The following is a 26762-nucleotide window of genomic DNA, read 5'->3' as shown; positions in this document are numbered from 1 at the left end:
ACGGGCCTGCCCCGGAGCGCGCCGCGCGGGTGGCGGCCCGCTCTCCTCACGGGGCCAGGGAGGTCCCCGGGGACCTGGTCTGCGCTTACTTCGAGCCCTCTTTCCTTGTTCTTGGAAAGGCACTGCTCTCGCTGGTTTTATCCTGTCATCCTGGCCTGGGGACCCGGGAGGGAGAGGCTATAATAAGCATCTTGATGAGAGAGTGAGGCCTAGAGCTGGAAATGGGGACAGTGGTGTGGGGTATCAGAAGGGCTACTGACTGAGTCATAGCCGGAGAGTTAAGTCTCTAGCACAGTGCCCAGCGCATAACTATTGAATGAATGGATGAATGAATGAATGGCAACAGTAGAGGGTATTGCCCATGCCCCCTTCCCTTGAGGTTGCATGCCACCCCCACCACTGTACTGGGGTTAGGGGCAGAGAGGCCACCTTCATTCAGCTCTTGCACAGCCTTGCCTTTATCGTGTCGTGTCGTAGGAAGTAAGCTGCGTGTAGCAAACCGCACCCAGTGAAACTAAGGGGGAGTGTCAAATTACTATTAGTTAGTTTCCATTTCTTAGGTGGGTCATTCCCTTCTGGCTCACCCTTGACAACTAAAAATATGTGTCATGCCCTCTGTGTCTCCAAAAACAAACAATTACTATGCCTACCCTAAGGTTCAAATAATACAGCTTCCTCAGTGGTGACTTTTGATGGGAAATAATTGACATTGAAACAGATTTTTGAAGAGGCTATTAAGACTTTACATTCTTTGGTTAGGAAACTTGTTTTCCTGGGTTAAACCCTGTGTCAGTTGAAACAAAGTGCCTGACCATTTAAGGTTTGGGTCCAGGGTTTTGAAAATTATAACAGTCTTTTCATCACTGATGTTCAACAGGTGTTCAGAAAACTGTATCTATATTTGGATACATGCCATTGCTATTAAGTAGTGGCCTCTTTTTCTCCACTCCAGGATCCTAAATAGTTCCTACAAATAGAGTGGCTGTCACTACAGGAAATATGTTCAATCCAGGCCTACAGATACTCTATGAATGAGTTCAGCAAAGCAAATACACTATATTGAAATAATAGTTCTAGACCAGTGATTTTCAACCGGTGTTCCCCAAGAATTTTTAAAACATGCAACACCTGACTATTTAGTCAGGGGCACTGACCTCTTTACCCTTAGAATGTCAAATTAAAAAATGACAACAGGTGACACAACAATAGCTGCTTGATGTGAATGAATCAAAATTATACTTATTTTTTGTCAGATTGGCAAAAAATATATTTCTTGGTATGCTGCAGAGTTTTAGTAATTAGTTTATGTGTGCCATGAGATGAAAAGGGTTGAAAATCGCTGTTCTAGACAGTAACTTAAATGTGAAGGAAGATTGAAAAACATAATTTTAAAATTGCTTTTTTTGGTGCTTATATGTTGAAAATAACATTATATATGTCGCCCCAGACACTCAAAATGAACCATAGAAATATTACAGTAACTGGTGCCTTGAAAGATGACAGACAATGCATTTAAGGTCTTAGGAATGCTAACAATTTTTTAAGTATATGGGATAATGAAGTATTATAACCAAGTGGTACAAGAGTAGGAGGTAGATCTTTTGAAATATACAGATAAAGGATGAGGAGGGAGCATTGTTATAATTATAGTAATCTCAGACATTAGTGGTGGCATGTTCACAGCACCCCATGCAGTTCCCTTGTCTGTCTTTGCCACGGGGGCTTTATTTTATGCCCTGTGTGGTTAGGGAGCCCTTGCTGATGCTGTACCTACCTGGAGGTGATGTGGCTCACTCTATGCTCCCATAGACTCGATAAGCAAGCCTGAGGCAGGGGAACACAATTCAAAGGAATGTGAATTGATCTTTTTTTGTTTGTTTACTATTTAATTGTAGTATTTCTCACTGTTCTCTCTGCTTGATCCTTTGGTAGGAGCTTTGTGGTATAGCTAAGCATAGTTTTAAGAAGAATTTTGAGATCTGACTCCTGGAGACTCCACCCAAGTCGACCACTTCTCTGTAGGCAGAGCCATGTGCAACCCCAGGGTGAGGGAGGAGTTACCATATCAGAAAGGCACTTGCTTTTGAGACCTCTCCTGGCCTAAGTAGCAGGCGCAAAGTGGACCTGTGAAGTTAGAAGGAAATCAGGGTGGACAGGAAGCTTGCTGAGGCACCAGAGACCTGAGTTTGGTTTCAGAGTGGAGCTAGGAGGAAGAGATTTAGCTCCTAGGAGGAAAGCCCCAAACAAAAGGGCAGCTACCCTCTAGAGACCTGCACTTTAACTGGGGCAGAGGAGTTGGCCTAGGGTGCTAACCATCCTGGATCCTGCCTGCATCCGTGGCTATCTTTTCTCTGAGCTGGTCAGTACCCATGTTGTTTGCTTCTAGCCATTAAGCACTAAAAGCTCATACTTGGCTGTGGGATGCACCTATCTACATAGTAATGGGTTCTATCCACCTCACTTTGTGCACATCCCAAGAGGTCACTGGTAACACAGAGCCTGCACTGATGTGGAGGGATACTTACCTCATTGTAAAGCCACTCAGCAAGGCCTTTGGTGTGCGTTCCATACCTTTTTAATGGAACCTTACTCTTCCCTCCTTTTTTCCCATAACTGGGAAGAGGTAGGAGCCCTGCTAAAACATGGTAAGCCAGGACCTTCATCAGGAGTGAGGAAATTAAGTGTGTGGTTTGTTACAATGAAAAGGTCTCCTGGGTGGGGTAGATAAAGAGCCTGAGTGTCAAGAAAATACGAGGGGCCCAAGTACAAGGAAGAGAACAAATAGGAGAGGCTTGGTGGACTCTCCTCGCATGGATCACAAAACTGACCCAGAAGGAGACTTCAGATGTGATGAAGATATTTGTCAAAGTCTCTTTGGGGTAGAAGCAGAACAGCTGATAAACCTATTATCTCACTGACAGTTTTATTTCCCATAAGATGGAAGATGCAATGAGAGGAACTGTTGGTGCTCTGCCTCTGACCAACAAAATAGAATTGACCAGAGAAGAAAAAGAGATGGGCACAGGGGAAATGGCCATGTCATCTTAGGCTCTGTAACAGCAAAGAAGGGTGGATGTTGGGTTTGGTCAGGCTTGTGTCCCAAAACCCAGTGAAAACAGATTTCAGAGATTTCCCCAGCAAATCCCTGGGCTCAGGTGCTGTGAAGGAAGATATTTCCACTGAGAGGATACGAGGCTCACCGAAAATCAATTCAAACCACACAGTTGCAACTCTTGATTTTTAAAGGCCTGGCTTCCTCTCTTCCTCCTACACCCTGGCCCCTTCTCCCAGAAATTTTTTTCTAATGAGGAAAAAAGAGGGAAGTCACTCAAGAAACTGTATAGGCTTTAAAACATCAGGGACCAAGGCAATTAGGCAAGAAAAAGAAATAGAAGGCATGTAGATTGGAGAGAAGGAAAATTATCTCTATTCACAGAGGACATGATCTTAGAAAGTCCTAAAGATTTAGGAAAATCCTTACAAAATCTCTTAAAACTCATAAATCAGTTCAGCAAAGTGTCAGGACACAAGATCAATGTACAAAATTAATTGTATTTCTACACACTAGCAATGAACAATCTGAAAATGAAATTAAGGGGGAAAATCCATTTATAATAGCATCTAAAAGAATAAAATACTTAGTAATAAATTTAACAAAAGTAGTGTAAAACTTACACATTTAAAACTACACAACTTTGTTTAAAGGAATTAAAGAAAACGTTAAATGTTTATGGTTTGGAAGACTTAATATTTTTAGAATGTCAGCACTACTCAGTGATCTATAGATTCAGCGCAATTCCACCCAAAATTCCAACTGCTTTCTTTACAGAAATTGACAGGCCGATCCTAAAATTCACTTGGAAATGTGTGGGATCCAGAATAGCTAAAGCAATCTTGAAAGAGAACAAAACTGGAGTTCTCATACATCCTGATTTCAAAACTTACTATAAAGCTACAGTAAACAAGGGTGTGATACTGGCTTAAGGATAAACATATATATCAATTGAGAGTCTAGGAATAAACTCATACATCTATGGTAAACTTGTTTTTATGAGGGTTCCAAAACAATTCAATAGGGGAAGGAATATTCTTTTCAACAAATGATGGTGGGATAATTGAATATCCACCTTGGAAAGGAATAGAGAGTGACTGCTAATGGATAAGCGTTTATTTTTGGGGTGATGAAAATGTACTGAAATTAGATAGTGTATTAGTTGCGTAACTTTGTGAATATGCTAAAAACCACAGAATTATACTCCTTAACAGGGTGCGTTTTATGGTATATGAATTATATCTCAATACAAAAATAAAACAATTCAATCTTCCAATATTAAGTATCCTATGATTTATTTAACTTCCATAATTCTGCAATTTGTGCCAATCAAGAAATTTCTGCATCTGTGTGCAATAATTTAAAATAAAAATGGATGCCAGAAAGAAAAGAAAAGAAAGAAGTAGAAATAGCTAAAAGAACACAGGGATAAAAGGAACTAAGGAGTGGGTGTGAGAAAAAAGGGAATTGCTACCACACAATCCCTATATGGTTTTTCCCTATATATTCTTGTCAATGTATAAACATGTTCATTCTTCCTAACACTCAAGTTACTAAAATCAAGGTACACTGTTTTTGTATAAAAGACTTGATAAAGTAATTAATTGTATTTTAAAACTTTAAATATTATTTAAATATAATGTTAATAGGAAAAAGGGGAGAGAGGTTCCATATGCAAGGGTGGGAACAAGGTTTATGGGTAGTATGAAGCATTAAGAAGCTGAATGAGCAGGCTGAGAGGGCAGAAATGCCTCCAACAATTAAAAAACCTTTATAGGCATGTTTAGAACAAGAAAAAGAATCAGGAAGCGATAGGCTCAGTGCTTGGGACTCTTGCTGTTACATGAACAGAAAGCAGAACTATGCAGCCATTATTTTGCTTCCTCCTTTCCCCTCACAGCGAATTATCCAGAGATGGTAGAGGGAGCCCAGCCATGTTCGAGAGGGAGTTCGAACCCTGAGGGTGAGGTACTCTCAAGGGCCTGCACAGGCAAGGCCCAGCAAGTACCTAGGTGAATAGGTGGATGGGAGGATGGTATAGGAAGAATTTGTACTTGTGCTCAAAGAACTACAGTTGGTGTTTTTTAAGAAATTATGAGGAATACGGAAAGTATCAGAAAATTGGAACCAGCCAAATATCCCAGTTTTCAAAAAAGGGGAGAAATAGATTGTGTTTAAGAACAAAGCTCTACTTCATTCCTTGATAAGCTCTAGACTCCATTATTAAAGAGAAGGGACGTGAAGGCACTCACAGGAGGCAGCCTGATTTGCCCATTAAAAAAGACCCCATTAGAGCCCTGGCTGGGTAGCGCAGTTGGTTAGAGCATCATCCCATATGCCAAGGTTGCAGGTTCAATCCCCTGTGAGGGCACATACAAGAATCTACCAATGAATGCCTAAATGGGTGGAACAACAAATAGATGTTTCTCTCGCTCCCCCTTCCTCTCTCTAAAATAAACAAATTTTAAAAATTAAAAAAAAAACAGAAAAGATCCCATTAAAGAAACACCAAGAGTTCAATTTGGTGGTTCCCACCCTCCTTTAGGCACTGGAGCCCCTGAAAATCATAGTCTCCTGTGCCAGATACCATAACCTCTGCAGATCTCTCTGAGATATTGAAATACTTAATTTTTACAGAAGAATAGACTATATTTACAATATATAAGATCACCCTACACACCCTAGTGTTCATTTGTTCAATAATATTGATTTCAGGAATGGGCCTGACTATCACAGAGCTTAGGGTTTTGTGGGGAACATGGAAAAGAATCCACAAGCCACTAGGGCTCTGGGTGATGAGCTGCGACACTAGAAGCACAGGGTGGGATGGGGACCCTTCATTCAAGCTTGGAGGTTGGAAAAGTCCCCCTAAGGATACAACCTAAAAGCCAAGCAATGAGAAATGAGCTAGAATTAGCTGCCTAAAGGGGGCCAGGAAGTGAGGACGAGAAAGTGCCAATGATGAAGCCCAGGTTTCTTGGATAACTAGGAGCTATCCCCCGAGGTGGGGACCCAAGAAGAGGAAGAGTGGGGGCATAATTATGGGCTTAGATTTAAACTTGTAACCTGTGTTTAAGTGGAGACCCAGGGATAGAGTCCATGAGGGATGGGACATACAGGTCTGGAGTGAGGAAGAGGAGCTTGTGGACACACTTGGGAAAAAGTCACCAGAGAGGTGGAGTCATGTCAGGGAGGATGGTGGCTCAGAGCCATCTTGGGGCTCTTGTGGTTGCAAGTGACAGAAAAATTAATTATAAAAGGCTTAAGTAAAAAAATATACAAATTTTCTCATGAAGCTGATAAGACAAGGTGTGCTGGCTTCAGGCCTGGCCTAGGACACCAAGCGGCACAATAAGCTGAGGACTCTGTCTCTCAGCTCTGCTGTCACCCTCATGTTGGCTTCCTTCTCAGTCAGTTACCCCTCATGGAGTGGGCAGGTGGCTATCTCCAATGCCACACTCACATTCTGTCAGCTCAGCAACCCCAGTGGGAAAAAAAGAGAATCTCTCCCCCAACAGCTTAGCAAAAATCTCAAGTTTGAGTCTCAGTAGTTCAACTTTGGCCATATGCCCATCCCTGAGCCAATCGCTAACACCAATCCCTAGAGCCAAGGGCAATGAAATAACCGATGCCCGGAGTAGGGTAGTCAACCTCCAAACCATGTGGACTCAGAGTGGGGAGAGGTTCCTCCTCAGGGTGCTATTATCAGAAAGGGGCAATGGATGCTGGGCAGGTAAAACAGCAGACATCCTCCACAAAAGCCAGGGAAAGGAGGAGAGGGGTGGTCAGCAATGTCAGCTGCTTCTGGGAAAGGATTAAAATAGAACCAGTGGATTAGCCATCAGGAGCCAGGTGACCTTGGCAAGAGCCATGTCAGTAAGTGGTGGTGATAGAACCCAGGTGGCGATGGGTTGAGGAATGAGTGGGAAGTGAAGCGTCAAATATAGAAAACTCTCAGCAGCTGGGCACTGAAGGGGAGGAACCATGCCCTGGTCACAGGCATTCCAGACGTTTGGTTCAAGATGAGCATGAGTTAAGAATTGATGGAAGGGGCTGTAGAAGGGCAGCAGCTGGTGTTTCAGAAGCCTAAGAAGAGGCAGGACTTGGAGCGAAGATTCTGAGGAGGGCAGTGGGGGCTCTAGGGCGGGTTTGGTGTGGCGTTGGTGGCAGCAGGCAGCTCAGTGAGACACTGCAGATTGGCCTCTCGGCCGCTCATTACATCACCTGCCGTCAAAGGGCAGCAATGCCAAAGGATTAGGAAATTGTGGGGGAGAAAAGTTTCTTTTTAATAACAGGATTCTCTTCTGTAACTCACATCTAGAACCTTACTTCTAAAAGACATTCAATAGACTTTTCAAAACCTTAGAAAATTATCACCTAGAAAGCTGTAGTTCCTGGATCTGGCTGTGGGTCAGAACCACCAGGAGATCTTCTGAACAGATTCCAGGCCTCATCCCAGACCTCCCAATGTGAAATATCACTGTGGGAGAGGCTCGGAAATCTGCTTCTGTGTTTATAAACTACCTCTCAAAGTGATTCTTGGTTGGCCTCCTCCAGGAAACATTTGGAAACAACTGATAGATGAAGGTTCACTTGATGGAATCGTGACAATTGAATCATTAAGCCTGGAAAGGGTCAGCCTCAAAGCCTCACTTTGGTGGACCTTCCTTGGAGTGTGGTCCAGGCTCCATCTGTTCACATTTTTAGCAAACAACCTAGATAAAGACTAGAAGCCATGCTTACAAAACTGCGGGTTATGCAGTAAATACAATTTAATAAACAGCCCTTTTCACTTAATATAACAGACTTTTTCTTGTGTCGTTAGGTAATCTTCAAATATAACTTTAATGACTGCATCACATTCTATTGTACAGCTTGGAACATTGTTTCTAATTTTATGCTGTTATGAATATTCTTGGCTATAAATCTTAGTATTTCTAGGTGTTTTTAGAATAGCTGTCTTTGCATGAATTACTTCATCAAGTTTATATGTATTTCTGATTTTATAGCACATATGTATACATATTCCTTTTCAGAAAAGTTATTCCAAATTAGATTCCCACCAGGGAGTCTAATGTGAGATTCATTATTTCACCAAACCTTCAATAAGACTAAGTATTACTATTAAAAACAAATAAATATGATAGGGGAAAAATTTCTTCTAATTTTCTTTTTTTTAAACTGGTGAAGTTGTAAAATATATAGTCATCATCTGTTTTTATTTGTGAATTTTCTGTGAACTTTGCCCAGTTTTCATTTGAGTATTATTTTTTATGTTGTAGATGTTTAAATATTTTGCTCAGTCATGGCCATCAACCCTTTGTCCTAATTGTTAGAAGTATTTTTTCAGTTTGAGTTTGCTTTTATAATTTTTTATGATAATTTTTGACATGCAAATATATTTAATATTTGTGGTCAAATCTAACACTTCTCTCTCTCTTTTTTTTTTACTGGATGTATTGGGGTGACATTAGTTAATAAAATTGTATAGGTTTCAGGTGTACAATTCTATAATGCATCATCTGTATACTGTGTTGTGTGTTCACCACCCCAAGTCAAGCCTTCTTCCACTTTTTTTCTTTTATAAATGTCTTTTATCGCTCTTATGCATAGAAAATCCTAGTTTATCCCATAGGCTTTTAAAAATATTTAACTCTTTAACCCACTTGGAAGTAAAATCTGTTTCAAAGGTATTCATATTTTGGGGTTTTTATTTTTTTTAATACTACGTATTGAATAATTCTACCTTCTCCTAATGTCATCTGAGGTTTCCTCTAATGCTAATTTGTTAAATTGTTGGATCTTTGGGGACCTTTCTCTTGCATCTTAATGTTCTGTTGGTAGATTCTTAGACCCACACCATACTGTCTTAAGTTACTTTCAGTATATTAAATATCTTTATTGTCACTTTAAAACATTCTTTAATAAATGGTAGTGCAGACTCTTTTGGTCTTGTTTCTCTTTGTTTTCCAAATACTGTCCATCATCGGTTCCTGTTATTCTTTCAGAGGAACTTTCAAATTACTTCATTAGATCCTTCCCAGAAAATCCCATTCAGATCCATGGGTATTGGAACTGCTTTATATCTTGGGACTTGCTCTAACCAAGCAGGAATTCAGCATTGCTTTTACTCAGACCTTCTTTTATATCTCAAGAAGTGATTGATTTACTCATACAAATTAGAGATACTCATATTAATGTTGTTCATAAGTATTTTGTATTCCGTCTCTTTGTGCATCAGATTTTTTCCTTTATATTTTCTAAATGGGTATTGCTAGTATGTTAAGATAGCTAATGAATTTTTTGGCATTTTCATTTTGTATCTGTTCCTGTGATTCAAGTTTTTCTAACTGCTTTTTATTAGATTCTCTTGGGTTTTCTAGATAGACAGGTATATCAGTTACATTCATGATTACTTTGTTTCCTCTTTTGTTTCATATTTTATTGTATTGGAAAGTAAGTGTTCATATCACGCTTCTAATTTTAATGATAATGCCTTGTGTTATTTCAGTTCAAGATATGATGTTAGCTATTGGTTTAATATTTTATAAATAAATCACATTAAGAAATTATCTTTCTATTGCTAATTTTAAAATAATTTCATTTGAAAAAATTAGGATGGATGTTAAATTTTATTAAATGCCTTTTTACTTTAACCTGTGTTCTGTGGGATGCAATTCTGGGAGATTGTAAATAGGTGTTCAAAACAAAAAAGGGTTCTCTAGCCAAGTAACTTTGGGAAATGCTGTGTTCTGTAGCCCCCTTATGAAGGCTACAGTGCTCCCAGATCAACTTACAGTCTTCTGTAAGATTCATAAATTACAAGTCATAACATAGAAAACACTAAATAGATCATTGCATGAGCAAATGTATAAATGACTGGAAAATTAACAAGGCTGTAAGAAATCAGAAAACATGTTGCCTTTGATTCCAGTAAACTTCCTCTCCCTTTCTTCTTCCTTTCCCATCCTTCCATCCTCCTTCCAGAACAGCATGGAAGGTGGAGTGGAGCAGCTGCAGGGAACGGCATAGGTCAGACAGCAGCAGCGTGCTTTAAGAACGTTTCAGCCCCCGTGTAGTTTAAATTCCTTTCATAGCAGGACAAACAGAGATGTGAAAAGGCTTTACCCAGCAAATTCCAGTTTCTTGTTCCAATAAGTTAATGTTCCCTTAGTAGGTCGGCATTTTCAAATATGAAATTCTGAATAAGCATTCCTGGTGATAATATGTCAATGATTTAACTAAGGGAAAAACAAAAACGAAAATAAAAGGTTTCACACTTAAGGAAGACATACAGTTTTTAAATGCAAGTGAAACTCATTCTGACTTAGTTTTTCAATAACTCAGAGAAGACTGAAATTTTAAAGTAGATGAAATATTTGTTCAGTGATATTTATCTCAGCATTACTTACGGTAGTAAGAAATGGGAAGCTATTTAAATGCCCAAAAGTTAGGAAATAGTAAATTAAATTGATACATGTTCACCTTAGAACAGTATGCAGTCATTAAAAATTATTTACAAAGAAAAAATTATTTTTCTCTGGCTAGATGGCTCAGTTGTTTGGAGCGTTATCCATAGACCAAAAGGTTGCAGGTTCGATCCCTAGTCGGGGCACATGTGGGAGGCAATGAACAGATTGATGTTTCTCACATCAGTGTTTCTCTCTCTCTCCTCCCCCCCTTCCTCTTTCTCTCTAGAAATCAATAAAAACATGACCTTGAGGGGAAAAATTGTTTACAAAGAATTTTTAATGGTCTAAAAAAAACTAATGGTGAAAATGTAGATACAAAATAGTTTAAACACTTGATCCTAATTTTATAAAAGAAGTTATATTTGCAGAAAATGTATAGAAATATTTCAGAATGTTAAAAGTGGTCATTATCTTGTACTAATGTGGTCTTGTGCAAGCTACTTAACTTGTCATAAGCACAGTTTTCTATAAGCAAGGGATAAAAATACCTGCTCCAACGACAGTGAGGGTGAAGTGATAAAAGGTGTGAAAAGCCTTATAAAGTGTATGGCGTGGTTTCATAATGATCTATTGTTTGGTGGTTTCTAGAAATAGAGTTGGTGGTAGTACTAACTTACATATTCGGGACCATTTTATAAGACGTTTGTGCCAGCAGATGTTTGATTCTCCACCCACTTCCATTTCTTCCTATTAAACATGAAGGTAAACAAAGGAAACTGCTTTAAAAACATCATTTCCAGATTCCAGACAAACCAGAGTTGAAGGACTAACCCTTCCTTTTCATTCCCTCTCCTAGGGAGACAGTGGATTAAGTGTTATCAATAAATACCTAATGTAAAACTTTCCAACACTTATTAGAAACTGAAATTATTTAAACTCATAGCCATGTATTTAAAAATAAGGAAATAAAACTGCTTCGCCACTGAGCTCAAAAGTTGTACTTTAATATTTCTTTCACATCTCTATGGTTTAAAACCTTAGTAATACCCAAAGGAATAAAATGATTGTTGGGGTTTGTTTAATGCTCTTTTAAAAAATGTCCCAGGCCATATCAATGAATTGAACCCTCAAAGTCTATCCACAGTGGCCAGTGTAGACACAAACATTTTTTAAATCTCATTTATCATTACACAAGTAATTACACAATCTCTAGATTTTGGCTTGAGAATTTTAAATTAATGCCCATAATACACCCCAAATGTATGTGCCATATTAGTTTTCAGAGTGCTTACTTAATTACAGAATACGGCTAACAAGTCTTAGATTTGCGTGTTTGTTATGATTCACGGAATGCCTTCCTGTAAACGCTCCTGTTGGAGCCTGACTCAGCCTCTCAGGCTCCTGTTTCAGGGAGGTAGTGTTCCTACAGGACTAGTAGAAATCCTAGGTTCTAATAAACCACTTAATCTATTTGAGCCCTAGTTTTCTCATCTGTACAGTGGGGATAGAAACAGTACTCCCCATAAGGCACTTAGGATGGAATAGCTTTAAGAATACATGGATGAGTATTCAGGGAGACCAGATTTGCAGCTGGAATTTTGGAATAATGTGCCTCGTACAGTTTGTTCATTTGTATTTTAGTCATTCTTAAGTCTGTCTTTGGGAAAATGGCGAGTGCTTGAATATGTTGAGGGACTTTTCATCTCTTGAAGATTTTTTTCTTCTTGTCACAGTGATGTTTTTTCTATGAAGTTAAAAGAAATTCTAGTGCCCTAACCAGTTTGGTTCAGTGGTTAGAGCGTTGGCCTGCGGACTGAAGGGTCCCTGGTTCATTTCCGGCCAAGTGCACGTACCTCAGTTGCAGGCTCGATCCCCGGCCCCCATCAGGGCACATGCAGGAGGCGATCAGTCAATGTGTCTCTCTCACATTGATGTTTCTCTCTCTCTGTCTCTCTCTCTCTCCCCCCCTTCTCCCCCCCTTCTCCCCCCCCTTTCACTCTCTCTGAAAAAGCAATGGAAATAATATCCTTGAGTGAGGATTCAAAAAAAAAAAGGAAATTCTATCCTAAGCAGTGGAAGAAGAAAGACACTGTCCACATGCACTCTTACGTGCAGGCAGCTCCGTGAGCCTAGGATGAGCATGACAGCCAGTGTGCCCAGGAGCCATTGGATGAGGCTGAACTGTGGCCCTCCGACAGGCACAAGTTGATATCGGGACTCCCATCCTCCCACCACCCCCTCCACCCCTCTTCTTGGAATACAAATGTCTGTCCCTTTTGTCCCTTTTTACATTGATGGCTTGGCTCAAGACTCTGGGAGCAATCACCGCTGGAATTGGCAGCCTCTCTGAGAACACAGGAAAAGGAGAGCAAGGTGGAGCCAGGGACAGAAACCCAGTCCAACGCACAGGATGCCTGTGCGGGGGCAGCAGCTCTGAATCACGGTAGACTCTTTTCTCTAGGCTTCCTGTGGCCTCTTGCTCCTTTGAATTTTTGTTATCGCAGATAACACCACAAAGTCCCTGGAACTTGTGGCTTTGGGAAAGCCTCTGAGGTGTCTAAACAAAAATTTTTTTTAACACAATTGATCAGCCTCATGCCTGGGCTGTGTGGGTAACCTGTTTTTGTACATCACACCTCAGAATCCGCTCAGACTCTTCCTTTCTAGGTTGCTGGTTTTGAACCTCATCTCGCTTCATTCTCCGTTGGCTTATGTCAGATCCTCCCTGTCCTGGTTGTTCTTAGTTCTCTCACTGCCTGTGACACGTGCCTGCCTGCCCAGCAGTGTGACATAAGTGTATCTTTCACTGTCATCCATTGTAAAAACTCTTCTGGGGAATCTGCTTAGCATGTTATATATTAACTCATGGACCTGGCAGGTCCTGCTTAGAGGACCAGAAGCTGGGGGGGGGCGGGGATGGTAGGACCCCAAGGCTGTGGGGCTGAACGTAGAGCAAAAGCCTTGACCCAGGAGGGGGGAGCTCCGGGCTCCAGTCCTGCAGGGCCACTGGCGAGTTTGACCAGCAACAAGTCACATTCCTGCCCTCCTCCTCAGTCTCTTCGCATGTACAGAAATGGGGTTGAACCAAATGATTCCTAAGAGACTTTGGGGCTCTAAAGTTCTGAGTATGTGGAAGGTGGCCTGCAGGAAACGGCAGCCTATCAGAAGAGAGGAAAGAGGCCCACCAATAACACCACTACTAAGTGTTCTGTGAAGAGCTCACACGAGAAGATGAGGCAGGGAGTGTCCAAAAAAAATAAAAAGGCCTGGAATGATCAAGGAGGACCACCCCAAAGGAGGCTGTAAAGTGGCTGAAAGAGTGGGCTGGATAGATAGTAGACATCATGAGGCATGGTTCCCCACCAGCCAGAGGAAAGAAGCAAGGAAAGATGGGGGCAGGAATTTCAGGCCTAGAAGAGACTGATCAAGGGGAGAAGAAAAGGTCATAGGGGAGGGGCAAGAGCCCAGACTGCAAGGGGCGGCTGCGGGGGTTGCCGAATAGAAGTTACCTGTGAAGGACTAGGCCCTCAGAGTGGTACTTTAGAAAAAGAATCTGACCTTCAAGGGCAAGTGGAGGAGAGGGAAGCTGGGACGCCGCTGGAAGAATGGAGTGACCAGAGTCCAAATGAGGTATGATGAGGCAGAGAAGTCAGGGAGGGAGGCCAAACCTGATGACCGCCTGGATGAGGGCACAGAGAAAGTCGGTGAGTCCACAGATACCGGTTCTGCCCCTACTGTGTGCCAGACACTGTTAGATTTTGGGTTTTGTTTGTTTGTTTTTAATAAGGACTTTTTTTAAAAAATATATCTTTATTGATTTCAGAGAGGAAGGGAGAGGGAGAGAGAGAGATAGAAACATCAATGATGAGAGAGTCATTGATCGGCTGCTTCCTGCACGCCCCCAACTGGGGATCGCGCCCACAACCTGGGCATGTCCCTGACTGGGAATCGAGCCGCATTCTCCAGGATCATAGGTCAGTGCTCAACCGCTGAGCCGCGCCCGGCTGGGCGACACTGTTAGATTTTGGGATACCGTGATGAGCCAGACAGATGAGGGTCCTCTCTTTCAGTATGCTCCTGGGACAGTAACATGCAAACAGCAACGTGAGATAATTTCAGATACTGATTTGTGCTATGAGTAGGGAAATGAAAGAGAGAGGAGCGGGGGCCTCAGACAGACTGGAGAGGCTACTTTGTCAGTGAGTATTGACCATCTCAACCATGTGCCAGAGATGGTTCCAAGCGCTTGGGAGGCATTAGTGAACAGGAGAGAGAAAAAGCCTTGCTTTCCTGTAGCTTGTACTCTACCAGGGGGAGGTAGGGAATAAATCATAAAATAATAAGTAAATTTTATATTATCATAGAGGGAATAAGAGCTATAGGAAAGAACACAATTTTTTTTTTTCTGTTATAGATAATGCTGCAATGGACATCTTCAGGCAGAAATCTTTTTCATGTGCCTAAGGATTTTTCCTAAGGATGGATTTCAAAAAGTAGAATTACCCCCATTTTAAAGGTTTTTTTAACACGAAGTATCAAATTGCTTTTCAGGGAGGTTATACCAACTTATTCATCCCCCAGCATATATAAAGGTGTCTATTCTACTACAGCCTCACCAGCATTGACTATTATGCATTTTTTTAAAGTGCTCATACACTATATATTTAATTAGTATTACCTTGCTAATGAAATAGAACATTGAATTTTGGCTTTTTATTTATGGGAGAAAGTATCACTAAGGAAATTAATAATATAAGCAAACTATAAAATACAGTAATTTTTTCTAGTTCTGCTTCTTCCTCTACCTGGGATTGGATGATTTATCAAGGTCACAGTTCAGGGGCACTTTTTACTTCAAATTGATTCATGTTAGCAGCATACTTAAAAAGAATTATTTGTTAACATTCTGCCTGGCAGGGTTGTTACGTAGGAAATTCTAGCTTCCATTACAGTATGAACTTGAGTAAGAAACATGCTCTTCTTTAAACAATCTTATACTTTAGGTTTTTCATTGAAACTCCTGCCATTCCAAAATTGTGGGGTTTGCTGTCCTTTTATAGAAATGAAACATCAGGAAGCAATTCAGGCACTTCTCCATAATGATGGTCTGACTTACACACCTTAACCTGTGAGTTATTGCCCTGCTGGGACTCAGTGCTTAACTACAGCTTCCACACACCCTCCATCCCTTCCTGTGTCCCATTCTCACCTCCCCACCACCTGGAGCTGGAGGGTCCTCCTCCTGCCCAGGCCTGGGAAGGTGCTGAGAAGGGGCCATATTATAGTGAGCTTTCCCCAAAAAAGGTAGTGCTACAGTTCTTGTCTGACTTATCTGTTTCATTGGTATGTGTGACCTTTTGTGGGCTGTCTTGGCAAGCTAACCATTGTAGTTACAATTGATTCTATGGAGGGTGCCTGTCAAGTTTCACAACAACATTTGGCCTAACCCTTTTTTGTGTGTTGGAAACTGTGTGTACTGCAGGGAGCCTGGTGACATTGGCTGTTGTTCTTGCAAGCCCCGGCCCCTCTCCCCAATTTTCTCCCCTTCCTCCATCTCTTTCCGGGCCTCCTGGCTTAGCCTCATCCAGGCCACAGGGCATGGAAATCAAACTGGACATGGAGGGGTGTGATCTGGACTTGAATTCTAGCTTTGCTGCTGATAACTTCAGACTTGAGATCCCTCAAACCTAAATTACACATTCCTATGTATATGTGAAATCCACACACTCCACATACACTCTGCACATGCTGGAGTTTTACAAAATGTAAGACACTGTCACTTTGACCAGTATTTGTGTGGAATTTCATAAGAATTTAAAAACATGACTATTTCTGCGCCTAAGAGTATTTACTAGTATTTACTAATCTACTAGGTGTCTGAAAAGGTTTTGAAATTTTTAAAAATTAAATTTGAACATGTTTTAAAAATAGCATGTCTTCTCCCCAGCATTTCTCCAGGGAGAAGGGGGAGAGCTGGCCCCTGTTGTTAGGGCAGCCCAAAGACCATGCAGGGCAATCTGGAGGGCTCTTTTCCTGCACTTTTAAGGAAATATGGCGTCATGGTGCCTTATGCCCAGTGGCACACTGTGTGCTATGGCCCTGAACTCCCCTGTGCTCCTCATTTGTGAGCAAACCACCAACTTGAACCCAGTGTTAAACATATCCAGAGACAGCACAAGACCTGGGGTCCAACTGCCTGCATTCCATTTCCACTGAAACACTGTGTGACCTTGGGCAGGTTGCTTAGCCTTTCTGATGCCTCAGTGTTCCCACCTATAAATTGAGAGTGTTAGTGCCCACTTCAGAGTGTTGGGGATTGAATGAAACAATGTGTGCATAGAGGGCTTTGTATTACAGCAGGTTAGTAGTGAGTACTTGGTAAATGCTGGGTGCTACAATCCAATTTTTTCACATTTACTGTAAATTCAGGGGATGTATTTAAATGATGTATCTATTCTGGTGCTCCACAGCTTCACAGAAATAAAGTAACTTTGGATGGCATTAAAACTAGCCACAAAATGAATTAAACGTTTAGAAATAGCCTGCTAAGATTGCTAAACAATTTCACTTTTATTTATGTAGAAAACAGGTCTAAAGGGTGGCTTAATTTCTTATTCATAGAAAGATGGCAAGATTGTGTTGGACAATTGATAGTTCAGTTCTTTTCTTCTATCCCTGGAAATAAAACCACAGGTACTGGGCTTAAATTTAACCAGTCAGGACATTGTAGAAATAAAGGAAATAGATTAGGACCAAGGAGATTGTTAGCTGCAGGAATGGGCAGCTAGAGTAAATTGTGCAGGCTTCTGCCCTTGAGCCTCTCACCGAGGTGAAGTGTCATCTCCCTGGCAGGGTGGGGACACGACTCTGCTCCACTCACCTTGAACCGGGACACTCTCCTACCACTCCCCACCCCCAGGCCTGTTCACAGTCGCTGTCAAGTGTTCTCTGAAGGTGTTGCATTTCCACCTGTTGCTTGGTAAAGAGTGAAATGTACTCCAAAGTACAGTTGATCCTTGAACAACATGGGTTTGAACTGTGCGGGTCCACATATGTGCAGATTTGCTTTAGCAAATGCTGTAAATGTATTTTTTCTTCCTTATGATTTTCTTAATAACATTTTCTTTTCTCTAGCTTACTCTGTTGTAAGAATACAGTGTTTTTACTCTTTTATTAACTTTCTTAGAGTGACATTGGTTAGTAAAATTATATAGGTTTCAGGTGTACAATTCTATAAGCCATCATGTGTATACCCCAAGTCAAGTCTCCTTCCGTCCCACTTATTCCCCTATACCCTCTTCTACCTCCCCTCACCCCCTTCCCTTTGCAGTTTATAATACATATAACATACAAAATGTATGGTGTTTGTTATTAGTAAGGCCTCTGGCCAACAGTAGGCTATTAGTAGGTAAGTTTTGGGGGAGTCAAAAGTTATATGTGGATTTTCTTTTTTCTTTTTTAATATGTCTTTATTGATTTCAGAGAAAGGAAGGGAGAGGGAGAGAGAGAGACAGAAACATCAGTGATGAGAGAGTCATTGATCAGCTGCCTCCTGCACACCCCTCACTGGGGACAGAGCCCGCAACCCGGGCATGTGCCCTGACTGGGAATCGAAAGGTCAATGCTCAACTGCTGAGCCACACCGGCTGGGTTATATGTGGATATTCTATTGCATTGTTCAAGGGTCAGCTCTACTCCCTTCTTCATGTTCCCCTTGGTTGCAGAGAAAGGAGGGAGTGGTCTTTGCCACCACCCCCCCATATTTGCATAAGCACACTGTCTTCCTACATCATGGAAAGGGAATTTTGGTGGGGAGGGAAGGACTCTATAAGTGACTTGAGCTGAATGAAGTGCTGGTGGGGGGTGGGGAGCTTTGTTAGGGCTCAACCAGTTCCCACAGAAAATAGACTTGCCCCTCCTCCACATGTCACTGAGCCAGCCGTAATGCCCCGTATCACATCAGTTGGTCTCTTCAGTCCACTGAATGAGAATCCCCAATGACATTTGCTAGGGCCACTGTATACAGTTGTGCAGGTTAAACTACATAAGGGCCCCTGGGCAAAGGGACATTTGGGGGGTAAAATCCAGCTGGAGTCCTCCTTGCTGCACCCTGAATCCTAGTACAGGGCTAACGATGGCCCTGGTGATATCTAATCTGAGTTCCCCTCCTTCACCTCCCTCCTCCATAGTAGCCTCTATTGCTACTGAATTATTTGGAAATCATCTTCTATGGCTACAGCCTCCAAGAGCCCAAGGGAGCTGTAAAATGCACAAGGGAGGATGTGCCGGCCTCATAGACTTATCAGTGACAAGGAAGGAAATGGTTCATTATTTCATTCATTGGGCAGGCACAGTGATGTGTGCTGGGTGCTGGGGATATGGGTCTGGCCACAGACATGGGCTTGACTGCAAGGGACAGCAAGCAAAGAAGTACAGTACCCATGGTGAGCACCATGATGGCCACAGGCACAGGGTGCCCGGGACCCACAGAGGAGCTGTCCCCAACACGCTGGAGGGACAGGGGCACTTTCTAAAGAAGGTGGGCCTGAGCAGCATCTTCCAGGATACATAGGAGCTGGCTGGGTACACTTCTCTGGGGTGGTGTCTGTTGCACCAATGGAACCACGAACAAGAATTGCTGTGCTGAGCAGAGGTGCACTTTTAGAAGCCCAGTCAGTCTGAAAGATGTCTGACTTTGTTCCCTAGGCTTCTTATGCTGGGGGTGGGGAAAAGGTCTGTAGATTTTAAGCTTTGAAAAAACATTAGCAAAAGAGTAAGTCAGTCTCCTTTTCTGGGGGGTTATATTTTTAAATGATTGTGTTAAAAATTGGTAGACCCAGGAAGCTTTCTGACCTTTTGCTTTGTGACAACATGCTAAGTTTCTTTTCTCCCCTCTCTCTAGATACTTACTGGAGCAAGATTTCCCTGGCATGAGGATTGGTCCAGAGCCCACCACCGATTCCTTCATCGCTGTGATGTATGGGGAAAGCGAGGGCAGCACTCCCGGGAATGCTTTAGTCGTGGACCCCAAAAAGCCATTTCGAAAGCTCGGTCGCTTTGGAAATGCTTTCCTGAATCGGTAAGGACCAGCAAACTGCCATCTTTGGTCAGGTCATTTAAAACTTTTCTTTGAATTCTTGCCAATTACGTGTAAAGGTTCAAAAACAGAAGAACAGAGCATGTCTGTTCTAGAAGAGAGACATTATAGAGAATATATACTCAAATGTTTGAAACTTGCCCTGGCCAAGTAGCTCAGTTGGTTAGAGCACTGTCCCATATGCCAAGGTTGCAGGTTCCATCCCCATTAAGGGCACATTTAAGAATCAACCAATGAATGCATAAACAAGTGGAACAACAAATTGATGTTTTTCTCTCTCTCTCACTCCTTTCCTTTCTCTAAAGTCAATTTAAAATATACATTTGAAAGAATTTCATAGAAAATGATCATTTACACCTATTCTGGGAGGCTTCAGAGGGCAGAGCTAAGGCCCAGGATTGGACATTATAAGGCCACACAGTATAAGGAACAAATTTCTAATAGTTTGAGCTGCACAGAAATGGATCAAGTTGCCTTGTGAGGTGTGAGCTCCCTTTGCTGGCTGGATGGCCACTGCTCAGGCAGTGTGCCAGGGCCTCCCATGCAGAGCCCAGAGGACCCCTGAGGTACACGTGACCCCCAGATTTAGTCTGTTGATTATTGCAAGACAGGTCCCCTCCCCCCCCCCGCTGTCCCTTATGCTTCTCACTCCCATGCTGTGAGCTGCTTCCTTTTTATCAGAGCAGAGCAGGGGAAGCAGAGCTAAAACAACACAAAAAGTTAATTTTCATACATGGGCATTATTTATAGATGTGAAGTTGTAGGAGAGCTGAGGCTCTGTCTTCTCTGGAGACGCGTTTATTTGTACTACCCTGTAACCTTTCACCAGAGTTCCCAACGAAACAGGTGAGAGGGCAGAGAACAAGCCTGCAGGTTCTCCTGGAGGCGGCCCTGCCCTCTCAGATATGATCCGCTCTTACCTGCCTCCCCTCTTTGCCACACCTAGCCTTTTTTTTTAACATTTCTCTTTCTTTTTTTCTATTGTTCCCCTCTCCCCTCATCTTCTCTTTTAAGAGTTTACTGCTTTAGACTGGTTGGTTTGAGGGAGCGGGCTGTGGGAGGTTCGGGGACAGGTTGGGGATCATCTAAGCCCCTTTAGGGAGGGGTGGGACTAGAGCTGACAGACTAGAGGCTTGAGCTGTACTCCTCCTTTTTAGCTGGTTTTTAAAACTAGCATGTATCCTCCTAACTGACTGCTGTCCTCCCAGAGGCTGAGGCATCTCATTGCACAACTCCAGGGGCGCCGTTCACAAGGACTGTGGAATGAATGATATGCCTGGGTGCCGTGCGGTGGCTCTGCCCACAGTGGCCCAGGCAACCTTCACAGGTGCCTTCTGTGAAAACGTGAACTCTCTTGGAACTTTATTCTCTTTTAAGGGCTTTTTTATGCTCCTACCACAGATCAAAGACAGCATCCAAGTAGCAGGGAGGGAGCTATGCAGTAGGATGAATAGAAAGGTGCCGATGGTGTAGATGGAGCCAGAGAGAAATTTCATCTTGTTGCTGACAGTGATTTATAGTTTATTCCTTAACTCCAGAGCATCTCCTGGTGGGAGAAGTAGGGGTCGAGCGGTGCGGGGGTGGGGGACCACAGAGGCCCCCTCTCAGGCAGCATGGGAAGGAGTAAACCACATGAGGGGAAGTGGGACAAGAAGCTCCCCCATCAGGGCCTCCTAGGAAGCCATGGTCATGGGGCAGGCTTCCTGTCTCAAGACTGGCCCTGAAAGGAAGTGCAGGGTACAGCATCCTTCTCTGTGGAAGGCCGCCTGGAGTCCTCCGCTTTCATTACCACTGCACTTAGTCTTTCTCTCTTTTTGCCTGACAAAGGCTTAAAAAAGAAATAAGCTGTGACTTTTTTCAAGTTCCCATTTTGTAAAGTCCATGTTCACGAGGGAAACAGTAGGAAGAGTGGCTTTTGGCTTGTTAAATTTTGGCCGGTGATTTACTTTCCCAACAGATTTTTTTTTTCTTTTTTTTCAAATCCCAAACATTTAGCAGATGAGTATGAAAACAAAGCATTCAAGAAAGATTTTGGCTGGAGTTGCTCAGTGGTTAGAGTGTTGCCTGCACACCAGAGGGTCGAGGGTCAAGGGCATGTACCTGGGTTGCAAGTCCAATCCCTACCCCCATTGGGGCACATGTGGGAGGCAACCAATCAATGTGTCTCTGTCACATCCATGTTTCTCTCTCTCTCCCCTCCCTCCCTTCCACTCTCTCTAAAATCAGTGGAAAAATATCCTCACTCCTTGGGTGAGGATAAGGAAGGAAGGAAGATTTTGAATGGCAAGGTTCATTATCACAGAATTGAAAACTTGCAGAAAATAATCTATGCATTATATAATCAAATGTTAATTGAATTCAGAATATATAGAAAAATAATAGCAAATAATTATATGGCATTTACTGTGTCAGATACTGTTCTAACTTTACATTAGCTCTAAATCCTCACAAAAACCCTGTGACTAGGTGCTACTATCATCCCCAACATAGAGAGGAGGAATTGATGCATGGAGAGGTTGATTTAACTCCCACAGGGTCACTCAGCTGAGTGGCAGTGCTGGGATTGGAACCCAGAACCTTGCTATTGACCAATATACTAAGCTGCCCAGTGATATAATGTTTAGACTAAGAATCATTGCCTAATGCCCCCCTATCTAACTTACAAGGCTGTTCTTAATATAGCCCACCAACAATGATGAAAAGGCTGCTGTTTACCCCAGCACTTATATAAGAGAGTCAGTTAGTATAGGGCGCTCAGATGTGTACATAATTTTAGCATCAAGGCAGGGAAACTTTTTTTTATATAGCATACTTTCTAGGAATGAGGTCAACATACAATAATTAGTAAAAAAGAGAATTGTCTGCCTGCTGTGGAGAACTACTCTTTCCCCACTGAGCAACCACCAGTCCCCCATGGGTTAGGTCCATTGCCCTGGCCCCCTCATTATAGGGCATTGGCTTGGACATTTGCCCCTAGCAGCATCTTTAAAAGAGCATAGTACTTCCCAAGGTGACACCAGCCTGAAAGCATTAAGCAAAGCAGTGGAGCCTGAGTCACAATCTCCAATTCTGGTTCCTAAGAACGTAACAGGCAGTCTACAGTGCATTTTTGAGAAATGAAAACAGATTCCCAAAAGGGCAGCTTTAAATTATAGAAATTCCATACTTGAGCAATAAAAGCAGGAGTTGAGTCTAGAACAAAAAGAGTTCTGTGGAAACAACTACTGTGACATTCTGTAACTTCACTTCCGAGAGGAATTCCACAAATGGGCCTGTCTTGGAGTTGCTCCTTGGGAATGTGATTACAGAATCTCTTATCAGGAGGCAGTTCCACATCGCAGAGGAGATGGACATATCAGCAGCACCCTGAGGCCATGAGCCCTGGGAGACAGATACCAGTTATTTTGGTCAGTTCAACAAGTGTCAGTCATTGGCTTCTGGCATTTCCCCCTGCAGTCTGTTTTGAATTGGATGTTATGTTTTCTCCTCAATCTACTTTTCTAAAAATGTTAGTCTGATTTTCAAATTCAGATAGCTACAGATATTGTTTGAAGTTTAGCATAGAGTATAATTTTGAATGTAGTCTTCCACAGATGAAATTCTTAATCTCATTTACTTCTTCATTGCCTCGATTTTTTAAAAAAATAACTTTAATCATTGGCCTTAGGGATTAAATTTTGAAACTTACTTTAAACCGGAAGGGATCTAAACAGTACTTTTAGTGCATCTGTCATTTTAGCCAGGCCTGATGATGGTGATGATAAAAAAATATTGTCTTACATTTGTGTGATAATTTAGCAATAGTAGAATACATATGCATATTTTTGGACTTACACTCTCTTTATTACCTCTGTGTTTGTAATTAAATGAGGCTTTACTAAATAGACTTTTTTTAGATTATGAGTATTATATAGTCACTTAGTATCATTGGGAATTTTTTAAAAACTGACTTAATACAAGTGTACAGAATCAGGCCAGACACATGCTGGTTCCACCAGCTAATTTAGCTGCAGAGATTAAGGAAAACAGGTTCTTGCCAAGAATCACTCTTGATTCACCAGCAAAAAAAATTTTTTTTAATCTAAGGCATTAGTTGTTTTGTGTATGTGTGTTATGCTATGTGTTAGGAGACAAAACAAGTCTTTCCAAGTTCAAAAAGATTGAAATCATATCAAGCATCTTCTCAAATCACAATGGCATGAAAATAGAAATCAACTATGATAAAAAACATCTTAAAAACATTCAAACATATGGAGGCTAAATAGCATGTTATTAAACAATGACTGGGTTACCAATGAGTAAAAGGAAGAAGTCAAAAAATTCTTGGAAACAAATGAAAATGAACACACAAGAACACAAAATCTATGGGACACAGTGAAAGCAGTCCTGAGATAGAAGTTCATAGCATTACAGGCCTACCTAAAGAAAGAAGAAAAAGCTCAAATAAATGATCTAATCCTACAACTAAAAGAATTAGAAAGAGAACAACAAGAAAAGCCCAGAGTAAGTAGAAGGAAAGAAATAGTAAAGATCACAGTGGAAATAAATGACAGAGAGACTAAAGAAACAATACAAAAGATCAATGAAACGAAGAGCTAGTTTTTCAAAAAGATAAATAAGATTGATAAATCTTTAGCCAGACTCATCAAGAAACAAAGAGAGAGGACACAAATAATATCAGAAATGAAAGAGGTGAAGTAACAACTGACACCACAGAAATACAAAGGATTGTAAGAAAATACTATGAACTTCTATATGCATCTGGACAACCTGGGCCAAATGGGCAAATTGCTGGAAACATACAATCTTCCAAAACTCAATCAGGGAATCAGAAAGCCTGAATAAGCCAATAACAACCAATGTAATTGAAGCAGTGATCAAAAAACTTCCAGCAAACAAAAGTCCTGGACTGGCAAGCTTTACCAAACATTCAAAGAAAAACTAATACCTGTTCTCCTCAAACTATTCCAAAAAATTCAAGAGGAGGGAAGACTTCCAAGCTCTTTTTACGAGGCCAGCATTAGCCTAATTCCAAAACCAGATAAAGAGACTACAAAGAAAGAAAATTACAGGCCATTATCCCTGATGAACATAGATGCTAAAATCCTCAACAAAATATTAGCAAGTCGGAACCAAAAATACATTTAAAAAATCATACATCATATCAAATGGGATTTATTCCAGGGATTCAAGGCTGGTACAATATTCGCAAATCAAGAAATGTGATACATAAACAAAATGAAGGATAAAAATCACACGATTGTATCAATAGATGCAGAAAAAGCATTTGACAAAATCCAGCACCCACTTTTTATAAAAACTCTCAGCAAAGTGGGAATAGAGGGATCATACCTCAACATAATAAAGGCCATATATGACAAACCTACAGCGAACATTATACTCAATGGGCAAAAACAAACCATTTCCCCTAAGAACAGGAACAAGAAAGGGTTGTCCACTTTCACCACTTTTATTCAACATAGTACTGGAAGTCCTAGCCACAGTGATCAGACAAGAAGAAAACATAAAAGGCATCAAAATTGGAAAGGAGTGTGTAAAACTGTCGTTATTCACAGATGACATGATATTGTACATAGAAAACCCTAAAGACTCCACCAAAAACTACTAGATTTAATAATGAGTTTGGCAATGTAGCAGATACAAAATTAACACCCTGAAATCAATGGCATTTTTATATCTTTCTGAGAGATATACTAAACTAAAGATAAACTAAAAAAACAATCCCATTTACCATTGTAACAAAATAATTAGGATAGATAGGAATAAACTTAACCGAGGAGGTAAAAGACCTGTACTCGGAAAACTGCAGGACAATGAAAAAAGAGATAGAAGAAAATACTGTATAACTAGTGGAAGAATATACCATGTTCATGGATTGGTAGAATTAATATCATTAAAATTTCCATACCCAAAGCAATCTATAGATTCAATGCACTCCCTATTAAAATACCAACAGCATATTTCACAGATCTAAAACAAATACTCCAAAAATTTATAGGGAACCAAAAAAGATCCCAAATAGCCACAGCAATCTTGAGAAAGAACAAAGTTGGAGGGATCACAATACCAGATATCAAACTATACTGCAAAGCCACTGTAATCAAAACAGCCTGTTACTGGCACAAGAGCAGGCATGTAGATCAATGGAACAGAACAGAGAACCCAGAAATCGGCCCAAGCCATTATGCTCAATTAATATTTGACAAAGGAGGCAGAGTATACAATGGAATAAAGATAGTCTCTTCAATAAGTGATGTTGCAATAATTAGACAGGTACTTGCAAAAAAATGAAACTGGACCACCAACTTAAACCATACACAAGAATAAACTCAAAGTGGATAAAAGACTTAAATGTAAGTCATGAAACCATAAAAATCCTAGAATACGTAGGCAGCAAAATATCAGACATCTCACATAGCAGAATTTTCACTAATGCAATGCCTAGGGCAAGAGAAACAAAGGAAAAAATAAACAAATGGAACTACATCAAACTAAAAAGCTTCTCCACAGCAAAAGAAACCTCCTCAAAAATGAAAAGGGAACTGTCTGTATGGGAGAACATATTCACCAATGATACATCCGATAAGGGTTTAATTTCCAAAATATATAGAGAAACTCATACAACTCAACAAAAGGAAGACAAACAATCCAATTAAAAAATGGACAAAGCACCCCGGCCGGGCGTGTCTCAGCAGTTGAGCATCGACCTAGGATCCAGGTGATCGGGGTTCGATTCCCGGTCAGGGCATATGCCCGGGTTGCGGGCTCTATCAATGACTCTCTCATCATTGATGTTTCTGTCTCTCTCTCTCCCTCTCCTTTCCTCTCTCTGAAATCAATAAAGATATTTTTTTTTTTTGAAAAATGGACAAAGGACCTGAATAGACACTTCTCTAAAGAGGTCATACAGATGACCAAGAGATATATGAAAAAATACTCAACATCACTAATCATCAGGGAAATACAAATTAAAACTACAATGAGATGTCACCTCACATCTGCCAGAATGGCTGCCATCAATAAATCAACAAGCAACAAGTGCTGGTGAGGATGTGGAGAAAAGGAAACCCTAGTACACTGCTGGTGGGAATACAGACTGGTACAGCCATTGTGGGAAAGAGTATGGAGGTTTCTCAAAAAAATTAAAAATGGAACAATTCTGGGAATATATCCTAAGGAT

General features: G+C 41.3%; 1 protein-coding gene across 1 annotated transcript in view; it reads left to right on the top strand.

The window, feature by feature from the left end:
- EHD4 (EH domain containing 4) overlaps positions 1-26762 on the top strand; it is a 79493-nt gene that overhangs the window by 604 nt on the left and 52127 nt on the right. Inside the window, exon 2 of the mRNA XM_081153843.1 lies at positions 19367-19543. Coding sequence (XP_081009969.1) covers positions 19367-19543 — 177 coding nt within the window. The remainder of the gene's footprint in view (positions 1-19366; positions 19544-26762) is intronic.

The sequence above is a fragment of the Miniopterus schreibersii genome (genome assembly GCF_964146895.1).
Source record: "Miniopterus schreibersii genome assembly, chromosome: 1".
NCBI classification, from domain to species: domain Eukaryota; kingdom Metazoa; phylum Chordata; class Mammalia; order Chiroptera; family Miniopteridae; genus Miniopterus; species Miniopterus schreibersii.
The sequence above is the reverse complement of the archived record's forward strand: the minus strand, read 5'-3'. Positions and strand labels throughout refer to the sequence as shown.